The 27,035-nt window shown below is 36.5% G+C and overlaps 1 protein-coding gene across 2 annotated transcripts in view; it reads right to left on the reverse strand.

Annotated features, from left to right (window-relative positions):
• Window positions 1–27,035, reverse strand: part of SLC41A2 (solute carrier family 41 member 2) — a 104,432-nt gene that overhangs the window by 76,586 nt on the left and 811 nt on the right. Inside the window, exons 1-2 of one of the 2 annotated variants that reach the window (XM_008705669.2) lie at window positions 16,876–17,005; window positions 5,507–6,231 (exon numbers count right to left, since the gene is read on the reverse strand). In XM_008705669.2, the coding sequence (XP_008703891.1) occupies window positions 5,507–6,061 (555 nt within the window). In that variant the 5' untranslated portion in view covers window positions 6,062–6,231; window positions 16,876–17,005. Of the gene's footprint in view, window positions 1–5,506; window positions 6,232–16,875; window positions 17,006–27,035 lie in introns of those variants that run through there. The other variant, XM_040637406.1, reaches the window with a different exon arrangement.

Below are 27,035 nucleotides of genomic sequence, written 5' to 3' on the forward strand. Positions count from 1 at the left end.
GATTTCTTAAACAGGAAGCAAAAAGTACAAACCATGGGAAAGTGGGAAAAAAAGGCACTATATCAAAATTAAGAATTTCAGCTCAGTAAAACTCACTGAAAGAGTGAAAAGGTAAGCCAGCGAGGAGAGAAAGATAGTTTTAATACATATAACTAAAGGACTTATATCCAGAATACACAAATAACTCTTACAAATCAGTAAGAAAAAATCTAACAATCAAATAAGAAAATGAGCAAAAAACCTTTACCAGTAATGTCCAAATACATGGTCAGTAAACATCACTAGTCATGAGGGAAATCCCCATTAAAACCACCACACATATGCCAGAATTTCTCAACTTAAAAAGACTGCTGATACCTTGTATAAAGAATACAGAACAATGAGACCTCTCATACACAGCTAGTTAATCTGTAAACTGGTACAACCATTTGACATATACTAAATGTAAATACCTGTATATCCTAAAACCCAGAAATTCCATTTCTACATGTATATACAACAGAAATGCATGCACATGTGCACCCGGAATCTGGAAACACCAATGAGCTCAATGTCCATTAATAGCAGAGAGAATATGTTGTGATTGATTCATAATTGGATTAATATATAGCAACAAAAATAAATGAACTACAGTTTCATAAAACTTACATAATGTTGAACAAAAAAAGCCAGACACAGAAGAATATATATTCTACACTTCATTGTATGAAGTTTTAAAAAAATTAAGTAAAACCAAACAATGGTGTTTAATGATACACATTTATAAAGACGAAGTACAGATCATAAAATCAGATTACTGATTACCTTTGGTGATGGAGAATATAGGGTAGCAATCACAAGGGAGCACAAAGAAAACTAATGAAGTACTGCTACGATTCTGTTTCTGATAGTTACATTGGTTGTTTGTGTCATGAAAATTCACTGAGCTGTACATTTTTGGTTTTCATACTCTATATGTGTTAATTTTCACAATTAAAATTTTTGAAAAGCATATTTAAATGAAATTTTTCAAAACATACGTTTTTATAATTTTTAACACTAAAGTTTAATATTATCAATCAATTATACATGTGTTGTTATCTCAATTAGTATCAATAAATAAGTAAACATTACACCAGAGGAAGGTACATAAGCTATGTAAACATTCTAATAATCTATACTCTAACATATTAATTTTATAGATGTTATTATCACTCTAGATTAAATGTTGAGTTTCTTCAGAATAATTGGTATATCAAGAAAAAAATGTCATCCGGAAACAGCTTATTCATTTTAGCAGTCGTGATACTATTGTAATAACTTGAAACAATTATATTTCAAGTGTACAGGTAGATTTGGTCCTCTCTTAGTTTTATAGTCCATTCAAAGATTCAATATACTTTCCACCCCCCTCACTCTAACTTCCCGTCTCCCACTTATTAAGACCTACCCAGAAAATCTACAAAATCTCCCCATCTCAATATCTTTTTTTTTTTTAAGATTTTATTTATTTATTTGACAGAGATAGAGACAGCCAGCGAGAGAGGGAACACAAGCAGGGGGAGTGGGAGAGGAAGAAGCAGGCTCCTAGCGGAGGAGCCTGATGTGGGGCTCGATCCCAGAACGCCGGGATCACGCCCTGAGCCGAAGGCAGATGCTTAACCACTGTGCCACCCAGGCGCCCCCCATCTCAATATCTTTAAATTAATTATATCTGCAAAGTTTCTATTTTCCCCAATAGTTTTTTTTTACTGATGGATAATTAATGTACAATGTTAAATTAGTTTCAGATGTACAATATGATTCCACAATTCTATACATTACTCAGTGTTCGTCAAGATAAGTGTACTCTTAATCCCCTTTACCTGTTTCACCCAATCTCCCCACCCACCTCCCATCTGGTAACCATCAGTTTGTTCTCTATATTTAAGAATCTGTTTTTTGTGTCCTTTTTTTGTACATTTTTGTTTCTTAAATTCTACATATGAATGAAATCATACAGTATTTGTCTTTCTCTGACTTATTTCACTTAGCGTTATACCCTCTAGGTTCATCCACGTTGTTGCAAATGGCAAGATCTCATTCTTTTTCACAGCTGAATAATTCCATTGTATATATACCACTTTTTCTGTAACCATTCACCCATCGATGGACACTTGGGTTGCTTCCACATCTCACCTACTGTAAATAATGGCACAATATACATAGGGGTGCATATAGCTTTTCAAATTAGTGTTTCCATTTTCTTTAGGTAAATATCATAATGGAATTACTGGATCATATGGTATTTCTATCTTTTAATTTTTTAAGGAATCACCATACTGTTTTCCAAAATGGCTGCACCAATTTGCTTTCCCACCAGTAGTGCACTAGAGTTCCTTTTTCCCCACATCCTCACCAATACTTGTTATTTCTTGTGTATTTGATTTTATCCATTCTGCCAGGTCTAAGGTGATATCTCATTGTGGTTTTGATTTGCATTTCCTAGATGATTACTGATGTTGAACATGTTTTCATGTGTCTGTTGGCCATCTGTATGTCTTCTTCAGAAAAATATTCAGGTCCTGTGACCATTTTTAATCAGATTATTTGTGGGTTTTGGTGTTGAGTTGTATAAGCTCTTCCTATCATTTGGATATTAACCTTGTATTGGACATATCATTTGCAAATATCTTCTCCCATTCAGTTGCCTTTTTGTTTTGTTGATGATTTCCCTCACTGTGCAAAACTCTTTATTTTGGTGTCATCCCAATAGTTTAATTTTGCTTTGTTTCCCTTGTCTGAGGAGATGTATCTAGAAAAATGTTTCTCTGGCCAATGTCAGAGAAATTACTGCTTGTGCTCTCTTCTAGGAGGTCTACGGTTTCAGGTCTCGCATTTAGGTTTTTAATCCATTGAGTTTATTTTTCTGTATGATGTGAGAAAGTGGTCTAGTTTCACTCTTTTGCATGTAGCTGTTCAGTTTTCACATCACCTTTCGCTGAAGAGACCATCTTTTCCCCATTGTATGTTCTTGCCTCCTTTGTCATAGATTAATTGACCTTAAAAGCATGGGTTTGTTTCTGAGAGCTCTATTCTGTTCCACTGATCTATGTGTCTATTTTTATGCCAGTACCATTCTTTTCTTTATTTTTTTCTTAAGTAAACCCTATACCCAATGTGGGGCTTGAACTCATGACCCTGAGATCAAGAGTCACATGCTCTACTGACTGAGCCAGCCAGGCGCCCCCTGTTCTGATGACTATAGCTTTGTAGTATATCTTAAAATCTGGGATTGTGACACCGACTAGCTTTCTTCTTCTTTTTCAAGGTTGCTTTGGCTATTCACCATCTTTGTGTTTCCATACAAACTTTAATACTATTTGTTCTAGTTCTCTGAAAAATGCTGTTGGTATTTTGATAAGGATTGCATTATATCTATAGATTGCTTTGGGTAGTATGGGCACTTTAACAATATTGGTTCTTCCAATCCCTGAGCATGGAATATCTTCCTATTTGTTTATGTCACCTTCAATTTCTTTCATCAACATTTTATAGTTTTTAGAGGACAGGTCTTTCACCTCCTTGGTTGTTTAATAATAGGTATTTTAGTATTTTTGGTGCAATTGTAATGGGATTGTTTTCTTAATTTCTCTTTTTGCTATTTCATTATTAGTGTACAGAAATGCAATAGATTTCCGTTATTAATTTTATTGTATCCTGTGACTCTACTGAATTCATTTATCAATAGTAGTTGTTTTAGTGGAGTCTTAAGGTTTTCTATATATGGTATCATGTCATTTGCAAATAGTGAATGTTTTACCTCTTCCTTACCAATTTGGATGCCCTTTATTTCTTTTTTCTTGTCTGAATGCTGTAAAATCCAATATTCATCTTAAGACAGTTCTTTTCATATCCCTTCTCCAACTGATGGTGGAAAAATTGTTTCTATTTATGTGTGTTTTCCATTTAGATAAAAATGCTATCTGTTATAAAGTTTTTGTGTGTCACAAATGACCTGAGATTTCTTTTAGGGAGCAAGCAATGAAAGACAAGGGCACATAAATGTCATTCTATCTAACACTTTCACAAAGCCAATCTTTCTCTGATTGATGAATGAAAACTCATAGTAACAGAACACCAGATTTTAACAACTTACTACTTTAGAAAGATAAGTATATAATAGGGAACTCTGTAACCATACTACATTAAGAATTCGTACAAATCAGTAAGTAGCATATATACTTTTAAAATGGATAATAGATATGAAAAAGTAATTCATATAAGAAATATTCACAGAAGAACTAAGAATGGCCAATAGACATATGAAAACATGCTAAACATTAATAATAATTAAAGAATGTTAATTAAAATATGAAAATATTTCCCTATCAATTACTGAAAATGAAAATGATCAAGAATATTCAACACTCATAAGGACATGGAAAAATAAAAGTACTTCTACATTGATGGTAGGAGTATAAATATTTGGTGCAATCTTTCTGAAACTCAATCTGATGGTATCTATAAAATCTTAAACACATACACCCACCCTAATCCCCAGCAATCCCATCTTTAAAATCTATCCTAGGGGGGCGCCTGGGTGGCACAGCGGTTAAGCATCTGCCTTCGGCTCAGGGCGTGATCCCAGCGTTATGGGATCGAGCCCCACATCAGGCTCCTCCGCTAGGAGCCTGCTTCTTCCTCTCCTACTCCCCCTGCTTGTGTTCCCTCTCTCACTGGCTGTCTCTATCTCTGTCAAATAAATTTAAAAAATCTTTAAAAATAAATAAATAAATAAATAAAATCTATCCTAGGAAAATATTAGTGTAAGTGTATAATAATATATTTATAAGGGTATTCATTATAGCATTAGCATGGGAGAGTGAATAAGTAATTTTTAGTATGTACATACAATGGAATATGAAGCTCTCATTTTAAAATGCAGAACATCTTTGTTTAATTAGTTTGGAAAGACGTCTAAGATCTATTATTAAGCAATGAAAATAAGTTGCAGAAAAATATATCTAGCACTTCATTTTTTTCTGAAAAAGAAACTCTGCACATAGGTATATATGTAAGCATAGAAAAATGTCTGCAAGTAAACACAACAAACCAACGATGATAACCTCTGGAGGGGAAGAGAGTTCGGTTTGAAAAGGAGGAAAAGGGAAGATTTCTTATCTTTCATTTAATACTCTGCATTGTTTGAATTCATTTCCATAAGTATGTTTTTATTTTAAAAATAAAGAAGTATTTAAATATAACATTTATTGGGTTTTGCACTGTACTCATTTTGGGGTTATTTTATCATTATAATCCCTAATGAAGAGTCACTTGACAGTGAGAATGAGACTATTCTCTTAGAACCTCTAAAGGAAAACAAACGAACACAAAAACACCTAGACACAGAAGATTCTCTGCGTGAGTCAGCATTTCACTAAGGGATAAATTAAATTAAATCTAAAGTAAATGTTTGAGATTAGTAACCTACACAAAGCACTTTCAACAACAAAGACAGTGAAGATAAACAAAGAGACAAACCCACCTGGACTATATCCAAAACCATGCCAGCTGAAACTGTTCCAAAACCAGCTAGCAAAAATGGCACCAGTATTTGCAGCGCCATGACACCACTGGATTCCTTTGGTGATTTCTGGTTTGCTTCCACAATGGTGTCTTCATCCCCATCACTAGATGCATCTTCATTCTGTAACATGGCGGCAGCTTCCGCAGTGCCCCTTCCATCACAGTAATTGTAGTTGGCATAGTCATCATACTTGGGGCTACAGCTTGCTGGTGCGTGCCCATTATTGCCATGAAAAGACTGCTCTGAGAAATTGTGAAATTCCATGTGCTGCTCAGATCGATTGCTGAAAGTCTGTGCTGCTGTTGATAATCCATCTTGCCAAATGCCATTTGCTTTCTTGTGCCTATCTTCCTGGTTTTTCTGATAAATTATTGGAACCATACTCAATAATAAGTTTAAAAACTTATCAGACTGAATTGTATTTAAGCTTAAAGTCCAGTCCACTAAACCTCCTCCACTACTTGGACCACTACTTGTGTTATTAGTAATAGATCTTCCTTTGCTATTAGTCATATTGTCATCGCAAAAGACCCTGTACTCCTTAGATCTCAAGCTTCATGAACCATTGCAGGTAAATCAGAACCACACAAATACTGGTTTAAATTAAGATGCTGACTTCATTTTGTAGTAAATAATGTTTCTACTAATAAAAGGTGTTTCCAAGTTCCACAGAGGAATTGGATCTGAAAAGAAGAAAATAAAATAATTTTTAAAAGTCAGATTAACAATCTTGATACTTGAGATTCTCATATAAAACACACATGTTCTTAAACCAACCCAAAGGTAATGACACTATACTTTGTGGGCTTAAACACATAACTGTTTTGAACCATACAGCTACTCTGTAAACAGAAACACAGTACAGAGCTATTGTGCTCAATCTTTGTTAAAAGCGTTTCTTACCTTGCACACTTTACCTAATTGATACCTATGTAAAGCCATCAAGTCCCTGAAGTTCTACAGTGGACAAATTAAAGGGATGGCTTCTGGGGCGCCTGGGTGGCTCAGTCGGTTAAGGGACTGACTTCTTGGTTTAGGCTCAGGTCATGATTTCATGGGTTGGGAGAGCAAGCCCTGGTGCGGGCTCGGAACTCAGGAGGGAGTCAGCTTGAAGGTTCTCTCCTGCCCCTCCCCCACTCTCGCATGCAGACGCGTGGCCACACTCTCTCAAATAAATAAATATTTAAAGTGATGGCTTTATTCACTATAGAAAGGTCTCAGAATCAAATTGTTACAACACTTCACATATGTCAGTACATAATAAGAGGTAAAGTACATGGCATTATACTTTAAATATTAAATGGTTACTTTATTTACAACTTAATGTAATATATATTTTATCAAAATGTTACTTTTATTAAAATATGAGGAGACAATGATAATGGTTGCCATAAAAATACTTGGTAAATATTCTGAATACTGTTCAGGGCATCTATTCTACATATAAAAATAGGTTGGAGTCATATTTGTACGAGTCATTATGATTGACTTAGGAATACAATCTCTGTTATCTACCAAATAACCACCAGGAAAAGGGATTACAGATACTCACTAAATGCTCTACTTTGCAAGCCAACCAAAAGAAAGCTTATAATGCACTTAGTATTTAATGCTCTTCTCAAAGTCTGCTCTGACCCCCAATCCCAGGGTAGGCCGTGAGTGGCCAGCCAGTGACCAAATCCTCTCTGAAGACTCTGAACTAAGAGACACAGACACATACTGTAGCTAGTTCACCAGTGATGGTCACTGAAGCTGCAAGATCATACACCCAGGTAGAGAGCCCGACTATTTGGACAGCTGCTGCCATAGCTACAGAGGCTTTCAAAGCGATCTACTCCAATGGGTCTAAAGGCCTCAGGTCAGGAACACCCAGGCCTGCCTTGTACTTCCAAGAGCATCCGAGATCAAGAAACTGGCACTTATTTGATGACGGATAGATGACCTCACTGCTCAACGGCACTGCCCACCCACCCAGCAAGACTAAGAATTATTGTTATCGGTACTGCTGCTTTTAAAGAAAATTATTATATCCTTCAACATTTGTTGCCAATGCCTTAGAATGTCCATCTCTACTCCTTGGATAGATCAGTAGCGAGGAATGGCAAACAGAGGTATGTAGCAGGTGCTAGGGCCTGTCTCATCTACTTCATCATTCACTCACTCTCCTTCCTTCCTTCTTGTGATTGTGGAGGAGTCTTGGAATTCCTACTGAGAAACATTTTAAAATAGATTCTAGGACCTCAGACCTACTGATGGAAAATCTGTTTGAGGCCTGAACATCTTTCTTTTTAAACTCCCCAGGGGATTACGGTGCAGCCTTCTTGTGGACTTGCCCTGAGAATCCAATGAGTAGATTAAGTATTGGTTGCATTTCACTGCCTCAAGGAGATCTTCAATTGAATAAAATATAAAACAAATCTCAAAGGGCTCAGGTGAGCAAACAAAGAGATAATTTGTGATAAAGGCTACAAAGGAAACAGCTGATTTAATGAAGAGTGAAGTTACAGGGCTACTTTAGAGTAGAAGGCCTCTGGAAGAGTTTTCTCACTTCTCTTTGAAGTGACATCATCCTGAAGCTCCCACTTTATCTTCCACCTCAAAAAGTTCCCTCTACCACCACTACCACCACCAACACTACCACTTGAAGGGAAGCCCATCTACGTTAAAAGAGGATCCACAGAAAGAAAGAATTAAAGCCAGGAGATGAGAGGGTCTCATAATAATTAGAACCTCTATTTCATTTATGTAAAGCTCATTTCAGCCTTCTTGTTCCCAATTATATGCACCAATAGCTCTTCATTGTGTAAGCCAGTCTGAGTGGTGTTTCTGTCCTAACAGCTTTTTTTTTTTTTAAATAATGCAATTTGGAATTCGTAGGGATTACTTTGTTATAAGTAAATGCCATAGATCACATATCACCATTTTGCACTGAAAAATGTGTTTATTTTTATTTTATCCTTCATTTTATCCAGTTAGTGAGTGATCATCAGTTAGCCTAATGCTTACGTACTGACAAGTTCCATTAGCTCCCTTAAAGACTCCTTAAACTTTCTTCTTTCAAAGAAACCACCTAGGAACTCACTGAGCAATGGATTACAATCAAAATAATTCGTAATGGATTTAAAATGAGTAATGTACATATATGCCACCAAATAAAAATGGGTTGTTCTACATTATTTACCCGTGTATGAGTAAAAACAGGTAATAATTAAAAAAAAAAAAAACGGAACCCTAGCTTTAAGGTACTTAGGTTAAAGAATGCCAATGGAGGGGCGCCTGGGTGGCTCAGTCGTTAAGCGTCTGCCTTTGGCTCAGGGCGTGATCCCAGCGTTATGGGATCGAGCCCCACGTCAGGCTCCTCCGCTGGGAGCCTGCTTCTTCCTCTCCCACTCCCCCTGCTTGTGTTCCCTCTCTCGCTGGCTGTCTCTGTCAAATAAATAAATAAAATCTTTAAAAAAAAAAAAAAAGAATTGCCAATAGAGATATTTATGAGTCACTTCTCAGCTACTTACTAGGTTATATTAACCTATTACCAACCTAGCTGAGAAAAAACAGTGTCTTTAGAGCTTTAACAGAGTGGCCTTGGTTTAAAATCTGAATTCTGTGTGTCAGTTACAAAGAAATAAATCTCTAAAATCAAAGAATCTGCTACTCTACTCACTAATGGCCAATATTTGCCCAAAACAGAAGTTGCAAATTAAAAAAAAAAAATCTGTAGCAGTAGAGTACAAGGAGAATGGTTAAAACAGTCTTGGGACTTTTTGTATCGCAAAATCCCTAAGTGAAAAAAAAATTATTTATCTATACTACTCATCTAGTGTCAGTAAAAATATAAGGCATGATTCAAAAACCCTAGATTGAGTGGCTGTATCAAATACTATTATTTAGCGGTTTTGTTCCAAAGACTCTTTAGGTGCTATGCACACACAACACAGGGGCAACTCTATTGTAGTGCCTTAGACCCTTGTTACTCAAAGTACAGTTTATGGTCCAACAGCACTGGCATCACCTGGGAGCTTGCTAGAAATGCAGGATCTCAGCTCCCATCCCTACCCCAATCTATGAATCAAAACCTGCACTTTTAATAGCATCCCCAAGTGATTTGTGTACACATAAAAGTTGGAGGACCGCCTCCCTGTACATTCAAAAAAGAATCAGATTTACATTCACTACACTAAAAGTGAGATGTCAGACTTTCAAATGTGAACAAGCACATGAGCACTGGTAATACATAAAACAATACTAGTGCAACAGTAGCTTACAGCACCTTGGAAAACAGTGAGCATTATCTACTAAAATTAAAGATATATATGCCCCACATTCCAACAATTCCCTAAGTTCATACCCTGAAGAAATTCTTGCACTGTACATCAGAAGACACATAAAAGAATGTCCTCAGCAGCATGTTTATACTAGCAAAAAACTGAAATTAACTCAAGAGAAAACCTGAATTGTGGGATATTCACACACCGGAATATATGAAGGGTATGATAAACACAAATTTCACGTGAATGGTTATATTTGGATAAGTGGTATAAAAGCAGACAGAGGGCTTCAAAGGTATTGGTTATATTTTTTCAGCTTGACAGTGGATACCTATTTATTATTGTCCTTTATTCATATATACTACATGAGTGTTTCAGTATACATGATAGTGTAGATTTTATTTTATTCCCATTATTGCTGCCCTCCTGTAAGAGAATTATCTCCACCTGTTGCCCTCTTACTTGAAGGGACTATGAGAGGATTATAATTCCTCATCTCCACTGACCTCACACTTGGCCACGTGACTTGCATTGGCCAATGGAACGAGAGCAGCGGCAACACCTACAAGCAGAGACAGTTGGGCTATGTCTCCTTTTCCCTGTCGTGAGACTGGCACATCCTAGGTTACTGCTGCTTCTTCAGGCTGGGTCCTGGGACAAAGACACATGCAGAGCCCCAGCTGTTGCAGCCAATCCATGGTAACTCACAGGCAACAGGTAATGTGAGAAAGAAAGAAAAGAAAAGAAAAGAAAAGAAAAGAAAAGAAAAGAAAAGAAAAGAAAAGAAAAGAAAAGAAAAGAAAAAAAGAAAGAAAGAAAGGTTGTGGTTGAAAGCCACCAAGAGTTTGGAATTATTACCACGGCATGATTTAACAAAAGCAACCTAACAGTATATATTTAGAAAAGGACCCTGACATACAGATTCCTACCTATTTTAGTTTAGGTGAATTTCTGATACACCGAGCACTTAGGGGTTCCGTCTATAATTAAAGAGTTTTAAAACAGTGGTTTGCAAACATTTAGATCTCATTAACCAAACTTCCCATCAGATTTTACCAAGTTAAAAACAATCTTTCCCAAGAGGCACCTGGGTAGATCAGTTGGTTAAGTGTCCGACTCTTGGTTTCGGCTCAGGTCATGATTTCAGGGTAATGAGACTGAGCACCCCATAGGGCTCGGTGCTCAGCATGCAGTCTGCTTAAGATTCTCTCTCTCTCTCTGCCCCTCCCCTGCTCGCACATGCTCCCTCTCTCTCTCTCAAATAAATAAAATCTTTAAAAACAATCATTCCCCCCTCGTGCCTACTAGAATTACCATCATCAAGAAGACAAAAGATAACAAATGCTGACTAGACTGTGAAGAAAAGGGAACTTTACTCCCTGCTGGTGGGATTGTAAATTGGTACAGCCATTATGGAAAACAATATGGAGGACCCTCAAAAAATTAAAAATAGAAATACCATATGACCTAGCAATTCCAATTCTGGGAACATACCCAAAGGAAACAAAGCCACTAACTTGAAAAGATATCTGCACTCCCGTGTTCAGAGCACCATTATTTACAATAGCCAAAACATGAAAACAACCTAAGTGTCCACTGACAGGTAAGTGGACAAAGAAGTCATGGTGTATAAATATACATACACACATAATGGAATATTATTCAGCCATAAAAAACCAAGGAAATCCTGCCATTTTCAACAACATGGATGGACCCTGAGGGCACATGAAGTGAAGTGAAATAAATCAAAAAGAGAAATGGGAATACCATATAATCTCATTTATGTGTAGAATCATTTTTAAAAAAGAAAGAAAAGAAAGGAAAAAAACCCCAAACTCATAGAAAAAAGATCAGACTTGTGGTTACCAGAGATGAGGTCGAAGAGTACAAACATCCTGTTATAAGATACACAAGTACCAGGGATGTAACGTGCAACATGAAGATTACCGTTACCACTGCTGTAGGATATATAAAAGTTGTTAAGAAAGTAAATCTTAACAGTTTTCACCACAAGAAGAAAAAGGGTTTTTCCCCCTCATTTCTTTTTATTCTATCTATATGGCATGATGGGTGGTAACTAAACTTAAGAATTGTGGTAATTATTTCACAATATACATAAGTCAAACCTTTATGCTGTAAACCGGAAACTCACACAGTTTATATCTCAATAAAACTGGGAAAAATTATATGTGTGTGTGTATATATACATATATATACACACACACATATATATACACAAAGTCTAAAAATTATTATATCTCAATAAAACTGGTAAAAATTTTGCATATATATATATATATATATACACAAAGTCTAAAAATTTTAAATCACTTTTTCTAAAAAATAAGTGCACATTTTAACACCAAGAATGTAGAAGGGGAGGGGCGCCTGACTGGCTAGGTCAGAAGAGCATGTGACTTGATCTCAGGGTCATGAGTTCGAGCCCCACATTGGAGGAAGAGATTACTTAAAATGAATGAATTAAAACTTAAAAAAATAAAATAAAATAAAAAGAATGCAGAAGGGGCAAAATCTCAGACTACAAGACAGCCTTTCCATTGAACACATTTAGATTTATGAAGAACTCACTCCATGTTCCCTATGATCGTTTTGTCATGGGACAGCCCTGGTCTACAGAGTCATGTCAGGGAATGATTGACTTAAAGGAATATAAACTAATACCAGACACTCCTTATAAATTCAACTTCAGTTACAAAAATGAAAAACATTAATGTTCAAATTGCTTGTTTTTAAAAGTTAGGAAAAAGAGTAATGTATGAGTGTCGATTTACTAAACCATTATCTCAGAGAAAATCTGCTCCTTGTGCTGGAGGAAGCATTCTGTTTCATTGCAAAGGTTAAATAATACACTTGAAAAATCCGGCACAGCTATGAGTTAGTAGGCCTGTCATGCCTAATTACTAAGAAAGGCATTAAATGAGAGCTTAATACTTTGTTGTATTCCCATAACAAAAATGTTTTGAGTTACTCTGTTACCAGTATTATCACATTTAGTCAGAAAACTCAAAACTTGTCCAGCAGGTGGGTATTTTATACTTGTATAAATATATTTGCACAAATTGTGTGCACTCCGTCTGCTCCTTTCATTTTCTCTTTGAGTATATATATTTTGTGTTTCTGTTTGTTATTCAAAAGTAAGCAGTAACCAAACAGGATGTATTATGTGGTCAGTTAAATTAGCTTTCAGAAAGGTTATGGCAAACAAAACCAGAACTCAGCTGATATACAAATTACTTCCTTGTTTCATAAAAAAATATTGACTCATTCTTTTGAATAATACTTAACTGTTTAATCATATAATAATTTCATAAAGAAGGAGTATGTCTATTTAATTTGCTTTCTGCAGCACCCAAACAGTAAGTTGACTTTATGGCTGTTAGTTTTCTTTCATTTTAAGCTCTAAAACTGTATAAACTTAAATCTTCACCAATTTCTCTCAATGATTAACTCCTTCTATTTAAGCAAAACCAATGTTTAAAAGCCTTTTAAGTATCAGTTTCATTACCTGAACCTCAGATCCTCCATTTGTTACCCACAATTCCCTTTTCCCGAAGAATTTACCCTCAAATCAGCAGGTATCCCAAACAGCTCCTAAACACATCCCTCTGGTTTTCTCGTGTTCACCCTAACACCACTCTCTCCCATTCAGCTATGACAAGCCCGCCTCCCTTGGGTGCTCATCAGAACCCGGGAGGACACCCTAGTCCCATTTATGAAGATCAAAGACCTTGACTGCTTGACTATTGAGTCATACTGAGAAACTCTCTTCTCCATTCAAGCTAGCCCTACAGCTATTACTAAAATCATTTCTCATTTTTAGCCCTTTGATTTCATCATCTCACCCACTGGGCTCCCTACATTGCTTATTTGGGGTTCCTAATGTTTCACCCTGACTCAATGACTTCTACTAGATTACCTAAACCAGGTAAGTGATTCTCTTTTCTCTAAGCTTCCTTTATTCAATCCAATTTCCTTTATTCTGCTTTTCCACTTCTACACTTTCTACCCAATTGTTCCTAACATCTAGGAAATTCTACCTCATTCAAAAGGCAATGATGAAATTATGAACCTCAAAGAAATCTACCCAAATTGATATAAAACTAAGGGTACAGAGAGGAAAGGACAGTCAAAATTAAATCCCAAAAATACAGTTAGCAATTTTCCTATCACTTACAGTTTTAAAAAAGAGAACTTTTTTTTAAATGAAAGGTATCCATTTGGTTGCCCAATGCCAATTCCCACATGACAGAAATGATACGTTGCATTTCCTGTGATCTTTTAATATATCACTTGGCCCTCAAGAGAAATCAATATGGTGATGTAAAAGAAATCTCAAGTATTCCAAATGCACTATCGCTGCTTGGCAGAGGTATATAATTCATGGTATTCAGTTAAGAATGTATAACTAGAAGAAGTCTATGAATGTCTTCTGCTCATGTCCTGTAGCTAAACAAGGAATAGGAACTACCCACAATTCTAAGGAATGAAGGTGAGCACACTCAATAATTGTCCCACAGACTCTATAAAGTATAAGTCTCAAATTGGTCCAAATGACAGCAAAGTTATAGTAATTTACATATCTTATAAATTTTTATCATTGTTCAGCTCCTTTAAAAGTCCTTAGAAACTGAGGGGCGCCTGGGTGGCTCAGTTGGTTAAGCATCTGACTCTTGCTTTCAGCTCAGGTCATGATCTCAGGGTCCTGGGATCAAGCCCCATGTCTGGCTCTACACTGGGAGCCAAGTAGGCTTGGGATTCTCTCTCCCTCTGCCTCTGCCCCTTCCCCCTGCACCCATGCGCACACACTCTTTCACACTCTCTCTCAAATAAATAAATAAATAAAATCTTTTTTAAAAAAGTACTTATAAACTGAAATATAAGACACACTACGTCACAAATACTGTCCTCCCTGGTTAAAAGGCTCACCTCTAACATACAATGAAAGTATCTCCCTGCTTTTTTTTTTCTTTTTTGGCTAAAATACATAATTAGCTTCTTTTAAAAATCTTGACTTCTTTGACTTAAACTGTATTTAAGCACTCACATAAGTTTCATTTAGGTAGGAGGTAGTGATATCAAACTTTCTTGGCAAGCTAGGAAAACCTGGGAGAAGTGAAAGGACAATTAACAGCCATTTCAGTAACACTGAAGTGCTGTAAAATTGGTGGTCCTGATAATTCCCAAACAAGCACAAAAGCTTGAGCAGTCACCGCCATGATTCAGCTACTGAGATCCAAAAACTAGCTGACTGCATAAAACAACCACTCAACTCCAAGGTTGCCCACTGACAGAAAAGAGTAATGTCATAAAATTTATCAGTTCTTTCTATATGCCTAAAAGACAACCAAATATGTTTTAAGCTCAGAAAAATAATCAGGGTATAATAAATCTGTATAATAAATCCTCAACACATCTCAAATAATTTTTCAAAGAAAACCAGATCCGGAGCAACTTTGTTTTCAGAATCACAACCTTCAATTCCACTAACTAACCCACTAATTAATTAATTTATTTATTTATTTATTAGTTTTTGGAAGAATGCTCTCTTTAGAAGGATACGCCCAAACAAGCTAATGAATCAACTAAAACACAATTCGCAGTTAAACCATTTCTACTTATTGAGAAAGTGTTGACAGAATAAATATGTGTGTGTCCAAAGAACTAAGTGTACTGTATGAACAAAGTACGATTTATCCTACCAAGTGCCATCAGTTAGATTACATCCAGTCCCTAACAAACCAACCAACTAAAAAAATGGGGGGAAAAAATTCAATCATTTAACTAGATATTCTGATTAAATTCACAGCAACACAAAAATTCTTTTTGTAACACAGGAAGTCAACTATTACCAGAAAAATCAGTTAGGGCTACTGTTTGAAAAAACTTGAGGAATAGTTGGAAAGCAAAGGAGTTCAATCAGAGAACCCTGTTCTGAAGCTGAGAAACTGCTTTTCAATAATAAAACAACGTATTTTTCTCTTACTCTATCTTAAACATTTCTTACATGTATCTTATTTAAAAACTACCACTTAATGACTCACTCCTTTAATTGACAAGCAATTGACGTTCATTAATTTCCTGAGAACTGCTGAGAACATCCCCTTCTCATCAATCATTCACGTATAAAGTCATATGAAACTTTATTTATAAATAACAGCTACAGATAGCCTTGCTACTGAAAACTGGTATTTTTACCTTTCTTTAATAAATATTGAGACAACTTTTTTTTTTAATTCAGCAGTGAGGAAACTTACAGGTATATCAGAAATTCAAATCTATGATCAATTTATTCACTTAATGTTATACTTCTAGTTTTATTTTCTCTGGTACTAGCTTTGTAATTTTTTTTTAAACCAACATTTCTTGTAGGTGTTGTTTTCTATAAACTGACTCAACACTTCCGTGTAAAACATAGTGTACATAAGAATAAAACATAAATACATTTCCTTACAAGTTTTCTCTGGCACTTGTAAATCTGAAATACCTAAATTTAGAAAGTAAGTTATGAGTTCATCAGCATTTCAAATGAGTAAAAATTATTATTCAGAATTCATACAAAAGTGTACTTTCATACTTTCCCCCATAACATATCCTTATATTCTTAGAATTCAACTCTAAAAATGCAAACCCACTTCTGGACCAACATACAATATACACTTAGCTCTCTGTATAATTAAACTGCAAACTGAAAATGAAAGCTTCCAGAATTTTAAGGTGCAGAAAGGTTGCCTAAGTACCAAAATTTAAAAGAAAAAGAAAATCCTACTTTTAAGAACAAAGGAAGAAAGAAGCTAACGTGCCCAAGTTTAAAAGAAAAATAAAACTTTGTTTTTAAGAAAAGTGAAAGGAAAATATGATTTGCCCCACGTAAAGTTAGCATTTTTCTTCTACACTTTAAGACCTGGAGTGTCCCGTAATTTTCACGGTATCTCACTTCAACTACTTACTCAAAGCACGTCTAACCATCCACCGCCCCACCCTCTCCCCTCTCTCGGAGGTGAAGCAGCATCCTGGTGCACAGGCCGCACTAAATTCCATTACCTTCTGGAGTGATGAAACAGGAAAGTTTCCTCCCTGAGGTGATCCTCAGGTGGGAGCCTGACATCACCTTCCCTTAGCTGGGACACCCTCACAATGGTACCACGCAGGAAAACGAAGCTGATCTACCTTCCCCAACAGCACCTTCCCTTCAGCGGGCTCCCTGGTACACAGTGCTGTGAAATCAGTTCAAGTGCACGTCCTCAGGACAAGAGACTCTATGTAGATTACATAAAGGACAAGTACACAGTGTTACGTTACTCAATTATCTTGGCAGCAAAGTGAAACAATGGCCTAACTCAGTATCTTTACTCCCTGCAATCAAGTCTCTCCTCTACCCTTTGGTCAGGGCTGTGCACCTTTTTATTCAAATATCAGTTTAAAAAAAAAAAAAGGGAGGGGGGAAGCTCTAAATCCAACTTGAAGTTCAAGCTAACTACCCTCAAAGCCACCTAAAAACCAACTTAGGTGTCATGATGGTCTTTGCTCAAAAAATGTCCTGACTACCCTTCCTTCTTTCCCAGTTCATTTGAAGCTACGCTTCTGATGTCCACTAGCAAAGAGGGTTTTTTTAATTATTTTGCTTTTTCTCACAGAAGCAATAGATCTTCAGTGCAAAAAAAGAAAAAAGAAAAAAAAGGATACATAAAAATTGCTTATTCTGGAAACCCATTATTCAGAGATAATCACTGATGACATATTGGTATATATAACTTTTTTTAACTATACTTTTTCTCTGTATATGTTTAAAACAAAAATAGGCTCATATTGTACATATTATTTTATATCCTGCTTTTTGCATTTCATAAAACATCCCCCAAATTTCCTTATCAATAATATTCCACAAAGTTACTTTTAATGGTTACTTACAATCTCCTCTTTCTAAAACTCCTAGGAGCTCCTAAACTGCCACTTTCTTTTTTTTTTTTAAGATTTTATTTATTTATTTGACAGAGATAGAGACAGCCAGCGAGAGAGGGAACACAAGCAGGGGGAGTGGGAGAGGAAGAAGCAGGCTCACAGCAGAGGAGCCTGATGTGGGGCTCGATCCCATAATGCCGGGATCACGCCCTGAGCCGAAGGCAGACGCTTAACGACTGTGCCACCCAGGCGCCCCTAAACTGCCACTTTCTTTCCTACTTCTCCCTCTCCACTCATTCCCCAGTAAGAACAGCCCAACTAAAAGGCCTTCATTTAATGAACACAACCTAACACTGCCAGATAGCTGACATTCTGTATTCATTTTTCCATTTTTCATAGCCATGATTTCATTTATATTTGTTAGATAATTGTGAATAATTTACTGCATCTGCCCCACCATGCTCCAAAGCAGGGCCAGATTACCACTGAATCTACGGTGTGTCTCCCCCACAATCCATCACATATATTTCAAAATGATAGTAACTCCAAACAAATTAAGAGTCACAAAAAGGTATGATTTTTCCCAGAAAGACTACCTCATTGTTTCTTTAAAAATTACAAAACATTAACGTCTTTCTCTCTCTTTTGGTGCTTCCTAGCTAATGCTCAAACACATGCTTAGATTGCCTACATAGCACTGTTCCCCAGGGACTGGGAAAGGGCTAGGTTTTGTCCTAAAGAGCAGTATGATTTCATTTTTTTCCCAGGTTTTAATTTAAACTTCAGTTAGTATAATTACACTAATACAGTGAAATATTAGTTTCAGGTGTAGAACTTAGTGATTCAAGAGTAACATGATTTTAAATTCGGATTATAAAATCTATGCACAAAATCCCATACCTGACTGAGTACAGAGATTTCAGTTAAGCACATCTTGAAAAGGATAGAATATTACCTGCCTGTTCAAAGTTGTTTTACTGATGTGGAATCACTGGCAAATGCCTTATGCTATGTTTGAAACTGTACAAAGCTTACTGAGCTATTTGCTATCCTTTCATTAAATGAATTAATCAATAACAGGACTTGCATTGAGTGATTTTATGGGGAAGTTCCAAGTGACTTATTCAGCAAATCTCCACACTTCAATTAAGAGAGAAGATTTTATTTCAAAAAATTCAATGTCAAGAAGCATCACCACACTAATGAATTGACAGTAGTTAAGACCTTGGGCTCCAAAGTCAAACTGCTTTGGCTTAAATTCCGACTTTCACTAGCTGTGGGACCTATGCCTCTATACTTCAGTTTCCTCATGAAAAAATACCTCCCTCATTGGGTTTTTGTGAAGATTAAATGACTTAATACCTGTAAAGTGCATAGATCAGTGTGTTGAGCCCTCAAAAAATGTTAATTATTATCATTATTCATCATTCTTTCTATGTATTTTTATAAAAGGTTAAAAACCTAATTTTCCATCTCTTTCACCCCTAAGGACTATACAATACGATATGATCACAAAAATATTGTACATTGCTGTATTGAACCCCTGGCTTGTAATTTTCAGATCCACTGTTATGTTCCAATTTTCTTTAAAAAATCAACTGAGGTTTAATATTTACCTTTTATATAATTTATCCCATCCTACTTTTTTTTTTTAAAGATTTATTTATTTTTGAGAGAGAGACAGCGAGCAAGGCGGGGAGGGGGAAAGGGAGAGAGAAACGTTAGCAGACTCCGTGTTCAGCACAGAGCCCAAAGCAGGGTTTGATCTTACGACCCTAAGACTATGATCTGAGCCGAAACCAAGAGTCAGAGGCTTAACTGAGTGCACCGCCCAGGCGCCCCTATCCCACCCTACTTTTGATTAAATTAATCAAACTGCCAGCAAGCTATAAAGTGTTGTATACATATATACTGGCCACTATGCACATACACTACACAGTACTTACATATACTGAACAAGACAGGTCTTCAGGAAAGCACAGTGTTTTAAAAGAAAAAAAGAAAATGAAAGCTGGAATAGGAAGTAGTCCTAATACCATTGTTAGCTTTACACATCATAGCTGATGTATTTTTTTCATTTTAAAAAGAGATCTAAATAACATTTTTACAATCTACGAATAAAACAGACTGCCTTAAACCACAACTGTAAGGTTTATTCTGGACCGAAGAACTAAGTCTCAACACTTGGAAAGATGGAATCCATCACGAGTTTGCCTGGGATTATTTTGAAGCCTTATAATGAGGAAAGGCTAGAGGACAAGAGTTTTCTGCCTTTTTTAAAGAAGAAAATTCAAATGTTACTATAAAATTATAGTAAAAATAACATACAAGAAAGTGGCAGATATCACGAAGAAAGCAGTAGACTGAGCTCTGGACTCTCACACAGTCTTTTTTTGAAAACCTGGGAGACACACATGTTCACACATTGCAGTTTAGGAAACTGAGTCTCGAAGACGTTAAGGAATATGCCTAAGTTGTAAAGGTAGTAAGGTAAAGATGAAGGATCTTGAATTCATGACTTTCTGACTAAGCAGCTGGTGATAAAGAAGACACTACCGGCATTCTGTGTTATGATCTTTCCACACCAGTGTAAGTGGCCACACGGGACAAGAATGACACAACCAAGGCCCTTCCGAGGCTCTTTCTCAGCTCTGCTCATGCCCAACACTGGAATCCAGTCAACTGGATTCAAGTTATTTAACACACTTGATTGCTCAAGAATGAAAATCGCTCCTTCTTAAGTCTCATCCCTAATTCACAGATGAACTCTGCATTGTCTTCTATTACTCAACTAATAAATGAGCAAGTATTTACTGAAGACCCAGAAAGGTAGCTGTATCATAAAGTGCCCTTTTTTGTAAGTGCCACATAAATCTGTAGAAGGGACCACTTCTATTTTTAGTACCTGCTCCCCCAACAATGCCCTTACTTTGCAAAATACATTATTGCCCTTATTGACATGAAGGTCATCCTTTACTAGTTTATGAGCTTTTGATACAAAATTCTACATATTTCCCATTCAGTATCAGTCAAAACGTGGGTGTTCACTAAAAATATGTTGAAAGAAGGAATGAACAAAACAATGGTGAGCAGAACCTTAAAGAATAGGTAAGATTTAGAGAGATGGGAAAAAAAGGCAGGGGTGGTGGGGGTGGGGAGGGGCAGTGAATTCTAACAAGGTGACTGGTTAGCAGCCAGAAGACTAGCGAGGAAATCAGCAGAGGTCTGTGTAGCACATTCCTGTCACCGTGTAGCAAAATGGTAAACTGGGTAAGATCTGGAATTCCTGAGCTGGAATCCCCTAGAGGGCTTAGGACTTCATTTTCTAAATTAGGCCCATAGTTTTTAAACACTTGTTTTTACTGCAGAGCAATTATTTGTTTAAATCAAACCCTATGTGAAATCCCTATATATAAATAGGAACAAACAAAGTGGTATAGGGTTTAGCACCCTGGTTCCCACACACTTGGTCTTCATCTACTCAACCTGAGAAGAACCAGAAGCCCCCTTCATGGCAGCACAATTAAAAAATCACTTGATTAGAAAAAGGTCTGGAAGGACAGATACCAAAGTGCTTAGAGTATTTACTTCTAAAGAACTAGGTTGGCTTAGGTTGGGGGCAGGGGGTGGGGTGGGATAAGGAAGGACTTGAAATAGCATTTTCACTTTTTAAATCTTGCATATTTTTATATTATTTGAATTTTTGCTTATATTGAGCCCTTTTTTTTAATTTAAAAAGTAATAAATAAGAAACCATTGCTCTAAAATAGCACTTTTAATGCTTAAATTTCAAGTGCATTGCCACATTTTAATGAATCATTTCCCTATAGCAGGACATTTTCTTGACTAAACTACACTGTAATGAAAATGAACATCTTTGTGCATAATAATTTCCCATACTTAGAATTATTTCCTTAGGATAAATTTATACAAGTTAGCAGTTTCAATTTAGGTTCTACGATGCACTGCTTAAAATAGGGCTCTCTGGAACATAAAAATATAAAATTCAGTAAGTATTTTTAAAAAGCCATCCCATATTAGCAAAATTAGATTCTAGCACTCATGTTTAAGCTACATAAAATCTAATTTACAAAACTAATTAGCCAAGTTTCCACATCTCAGAACTATATTATGGAGAAATTTGAATCAGAACTTGAAATCTCTCTACCTTTCATGAATTTTTCATAACTTCTCTTGCCACTTATCGAAACCATACACTTAAAAGAATTTTTCCTTCACAGTTGGGTTTCACAATCTAATTCTGTGAAGTCACAGTACTGCGACAGTACAATCATTCTCTGGCAACAAACTGACATCATTAGATTCTTATTTATAAATTTTTTGGGGTATATGGATATTCTGTTTTTACTTCTTATAAGACAAAAATTTATTTTCTGTTGCCTCTCCATTAAGCTCATATGATTGATACATTCTAATCTAATTTATTCTCTTTCTTCCTAGCCATCTTTATAAAACTGTCTTTTGGTGAGTGCTCAGAAAAATGCCTATCCAAACAAAATATAAACGACTGCTGGATTGCCTCTTCTCATGAATAACCAACCTGTCATTGCTGTGTACTCCTTGGGAACAAAAACTCCCAAATCAGAAAGCCTGTTGTTCTTTTTCTTCTCTCGTAAGAGTGCTTTTTGTTCAATTATCTTTTAAATAAATCAATATGGTTCTATCGCTAACATGATTTCAACTGAGAAAAGAAGAATTTCTAATAAAACCTTTTCCTTTTTCCAAAAGCAAGTATTATTAGAAATGCCAAGGTCCCTTCTACTATGTAACAGTTCTAAAATTAAGAATGTTTAGACTCTATCAACAAAGATTTGCTTAATCCCTACTGGGTACCAAGCACTAAGCTAAATACCAGAGGTTCAACATGAGTAAGACAGAAGCAAGATCTACTCTTACAGACGGTTCCGTCAGCGCAAAGGCACTTAGGCAGACTATAAATCTTTATGAGATAGGAGGTTCCAGTACCAAAAATAGTGGAAGTATTCTTTAGAAAAAATAGATTAGAACCAACTTTGGAATACCTGCAACACAGGGCCAAGGAATTTGTAGTTTATCTTCAAATAGAGAAAGACTGGGCACCCAAAGGGATCTTTAGAAAATATTAATCTGATCAGGCCCTTATTGAAACTTGCAGTAGCTTCTCATTTCCTCTAAGATAAATGCAAATTCTTTAATAAGGCTAACTAAATCCTGCATCAGCATCATTGCCACCCACCTAAGACCTCTGGCTGTTGTCACACTGGGCTTTTTTCCTCTGTTTATTACAGATTTTCAAACTTTACATATCACAATCTAGTAACTATGTGTGACATGCTCTTTTATTTGATTTCTTTTTAAAACATACAGGTCACAATCCACTCAACTGAATTTACAATCTACTCGTGAGTGCCTAGGTGCCTGCAGTTTGAATACTATTTTAGTATACCAGCCTCTCTCACTTCTTGGCCTTTCCATATGTTCTTTTTTCCTAAAACTCTTGCTCATCCTCACTCTTCCCTTTTACCTGGCTACTTCCTATTCTACTTTGTGACCTTAGCTTTTTTTGTTTTTTTTGTTTTGTCTTGTTTTAAGATTTTATTTATTTATTTGTCAGAGAGAGAAAGAGCACAAGCAGAGAGAGCAGCAGGCAGAGGGGGAAGCAGGCTCCCTGCCAAGCAAGGAGCCTGATGTGGGACTTGACCTGAGGGACCAGGACCGTGGGATCCTGACCTGAGCCAAAGGCAGACGCTTAACCGACTGAACCACCCTGCGACCTTAGCTCTTAACCATTACTTCCCTCGACCCTCCCAGATGAGCTCCCCCTCCTCTGTGGTCCTAAAGCACCCCAAACTTTCTATTATTATACTTCATTGTGATTGTTCTTGCACTGGCTGTCCTTGTGGGCTGCAAACTCCATGAAAGCAAGGACCCATTCTCATTCACTGCTGAATCCCAAGGGCCTAGACTAGTGCCTATTATGTATTAGACACTCAGGAAAATATTTGAGGAGTAAAAAAGTTAGGATATAGACTGAATAATCTATATATTAAACCACACAATGAAAGGATTATCCACTTAAAAATTGTTCAGAGTTTTAGCTACTTCCAAGGAAAACAAATTCTCAGTTACTCTTTTGTAAATTATTAAGTTCCTAGGCTAGCCTACAAAACACACACTACACGCTTAACTGATAAGAGGACTCTGCTTGTTTCCCTCTCTACAAAGACAACAGGACTTTCACTCCCTTAAGTAGGAGAAAACCGGATTAAAGAGACACTTTTCTTTCTCTTTATCCCATCAGCAGCAATTCCTGGAGAAAGTGACTGGCCTAAGGGTTAAGACAGGGATAAAGGTCAATATTCCACACAGGCCCCACCCCCGAACCCTCACTGGCTCTCTCCCACTTGGATGCCTTCAAGGAAAGTTTTCCTTTCCATTCCAACTCCTAGGAGGACAACTTCCTGATTCAGAACTTTACCTCCCTTCAGGGGAGACCTGACCTGCAGCTTTTTAAGCACTACAGTTTTCTCTGGGTAGGTAAATTAAGAAGGAACAGTCTAAACTAAATTCTCCAATTCATCTTTACCAGAAATCACAATGAAACTATATTTTAATCGTCATCTGGTTTCTTGACTCTGATCTCAATTTGAGCAGAATCTGGAGATAGAGGGGGTATAATTAGCACACTGAAAAGCTTACACGTGAACGATAGTTATTGCAGTCTGGTTCTGGGTCCTAGGAGAAGAGTAGAAGGGAGACACAAGGTGGGGAAAAGGGGAAGAGGAATGGAATGAAGAAGGTTCTTCCACCTTTCCCTATTTAGAATTTCTCTTGGGCAAAAATGTCTAAATAAATTGAATTTATCTTAATATCTTACAACCTTCCCTTCCAAATTCTCATTCTTGCTTTTCTTTTCTCGTCTTCCAGACCCTTCAGGCTATCCAAAGATCTCCATTTTCAACACCCACACTTTTGGAAATACTGCAAGTTTTGTCAAACCTCCAAAATGTTACATTATCCCATATTACTTACCTCTCCTATCCTTCCTCAAATCAAAATTCCCATCTCCTCAGTGTAGCTGATCAGGGGGAAAGCAATCTGATGAAATCCATTCACATTACTATACAATAACTGACTGACAGCCCTAGCCTTTGAACCCTACTGGAGATACATATGTTTTATTATTTTTTATATATATTTTAAAACACACACACACACATTACTCTTAAGCTATAGAAATGTAACTACAGTAATCTCAGAGAGAAGATGAGAGGTGCCTAGAAGTTCACCATAAAGGAGGCAGGTCTGCTCTGACCACCATTTCCCAGGGATCATGTCCCCAAAATTGTTCCCATTTTACACTGCCCTCGACTTCCAGTCCTCAATAAGTCCAAGAAACTCCAGGGTGTGAAGAAGGCCAACTTGGAAAACACTCGTAGCTATGGAACACTTTTATATCCACTGGGTGAGTCAGTAACAATCACTATTAGGATGGATAGGTTATTATTTTCAAAATGTTGATAATCATTCCATTAGCTAAAAGAAAAACCCACTCAGGTTATATACTGAAATTATTCATTCTACTAAGAAAGTCAATAAGGCATAAAAGAGTTAAATAACATTTCCATTGTTTTATAATTTAGTAGTTGAAAAGCAGGATTGGACTGATCTTCACACTTTTAATCGGTTGCTTATCCATTAATTCCACTGGAAATCTTTAATTTTATTTTCTATAACATTTGTGAAATTTGGAAGTATATTTTTGGACAGTGACATTAGAGGAATAGGAAAATGAGCTTGAACTCCTGAGAGGCAGGTGTCATGTCTTTTTCGGTAGTTTTTGCTATGAAAGAGCTAGGGCTAAGGCTGAATTTGTGTGTACTCAGAAATTAACCACGAAATAAGCATAGCTGCATTCATTCAGCTGTAAGTGGCTCTTAACTTCAGCGCCATCAAAAATATTTATTTGCCACCCACAGATGAGTCTAACTGTAATAAAAGACTACAAAAATTTAGGAAAACAAGATCTTCCACTTTGCCTGAGAAGTTAAGCAAATGAAATTTTAACTGAATAATTGATGTTTGCCATTTTTTAGTAGTTTGTTTAGCCAGCCATCAAAATAAATTATTTGTAATTAAAGTGATAACTGGGACTTTTTTCAAACCAAGCAACGAATATATGAAAACACCAACTGTGTGTGGTCTCTCTTGAATCTGGTCATAGCATACTTTTTGTGGCTTTTCTCAAGATATCAGAAAGGGAAAGAGGAGGTAAAATGCCCAAGAATTGACAGGTAGGGTACTCTGAAAAACATTAATGGCCCTCACTCAGCTTTCCCCAAGTAGAAGCATTATGTTGCTTGCTATCAGGCTGGTTGGCTTTTTTTTAGTAATAGCCCCCAAACCCAAATTCTTTTCCATAAATGAACAACATAATACAACGATTAAAAAACAAATACCCAACATGTAAGGGAAAAAAGGGCAAATAGTCCAATTAAAATATGTGCAAAGGATCTGAATAGACATTTCTCCAAAGAAGCTATACAAATAGCCAATAAGCACATAAAAAGATGCTCAACATGGTTAGTCCTTAGGTAAATGCAAATCAATACCACTTCACACCCACTAGAATGGCTATAACCAAAACTAGCCAATAGAGGATCACAAGTGTTGGTGACTATGTGGAGAAACTGGAACCCTCATACAGTGTTTGGCCGCAATGTACAAGGATGCTGGTACTATGCAAAAGTTCGGCAGTTTCACAAAAAGTTAAACACACAGACATCCAAGAGAAATGAAAGCATATGCCCACATAAAAACTTGTACACAATCTTCATGGCGCCATTATTCATCAGGGCCAAAAAAGTGGAAACATCCTGCATGTCCATCAGGTGATGAATGGATAAACAATATGTGATATTATGGTACCCCAATACAATGGAGTATTATCCAGCCATAAAAAAGAATAAAGTACTGATACACCCTACAACATGGATGAACCCTGAAAACATTTTGGTATGTGAAGCCAGACACAAAAAGCCACATATTGTAGGATTCCTTTTATATGACATTTCCAAAGTAGGCAAATCCATAGAGAAAGAAAGTAGATTAGCGGTTGCCAGAGGGTGGGGTAAGGGAGAAACGAGAACCACTGCTAATGGGTACGGGGTTTCATTGTGAGGTGCTGAAAATGTTCAGGATAGTGGCGACAGCTGCAAAACTTTGTGACTGTAGTAAAAGCCACACTTTAAAAGGATGAATTTTATGGTATGTGCAGTATATCTCAATTAAAAAAAAAAAAA

This window comes from Ursus maritimus, unplaced genomic scaffold (genome assembly GCF_017311325.1).
Source record: "Ursus maritimus isolate PB19 unplaced genomic scaffold, ASM1731132v1 scaffold_21, whole genome shotgun sequence".
Classification (NCBI taxonomy): Eukaryota; Metazoa; Chordata; class Mammalia; order Carnivora; family Ursidae; genus Ursus; species Ursus maritimus.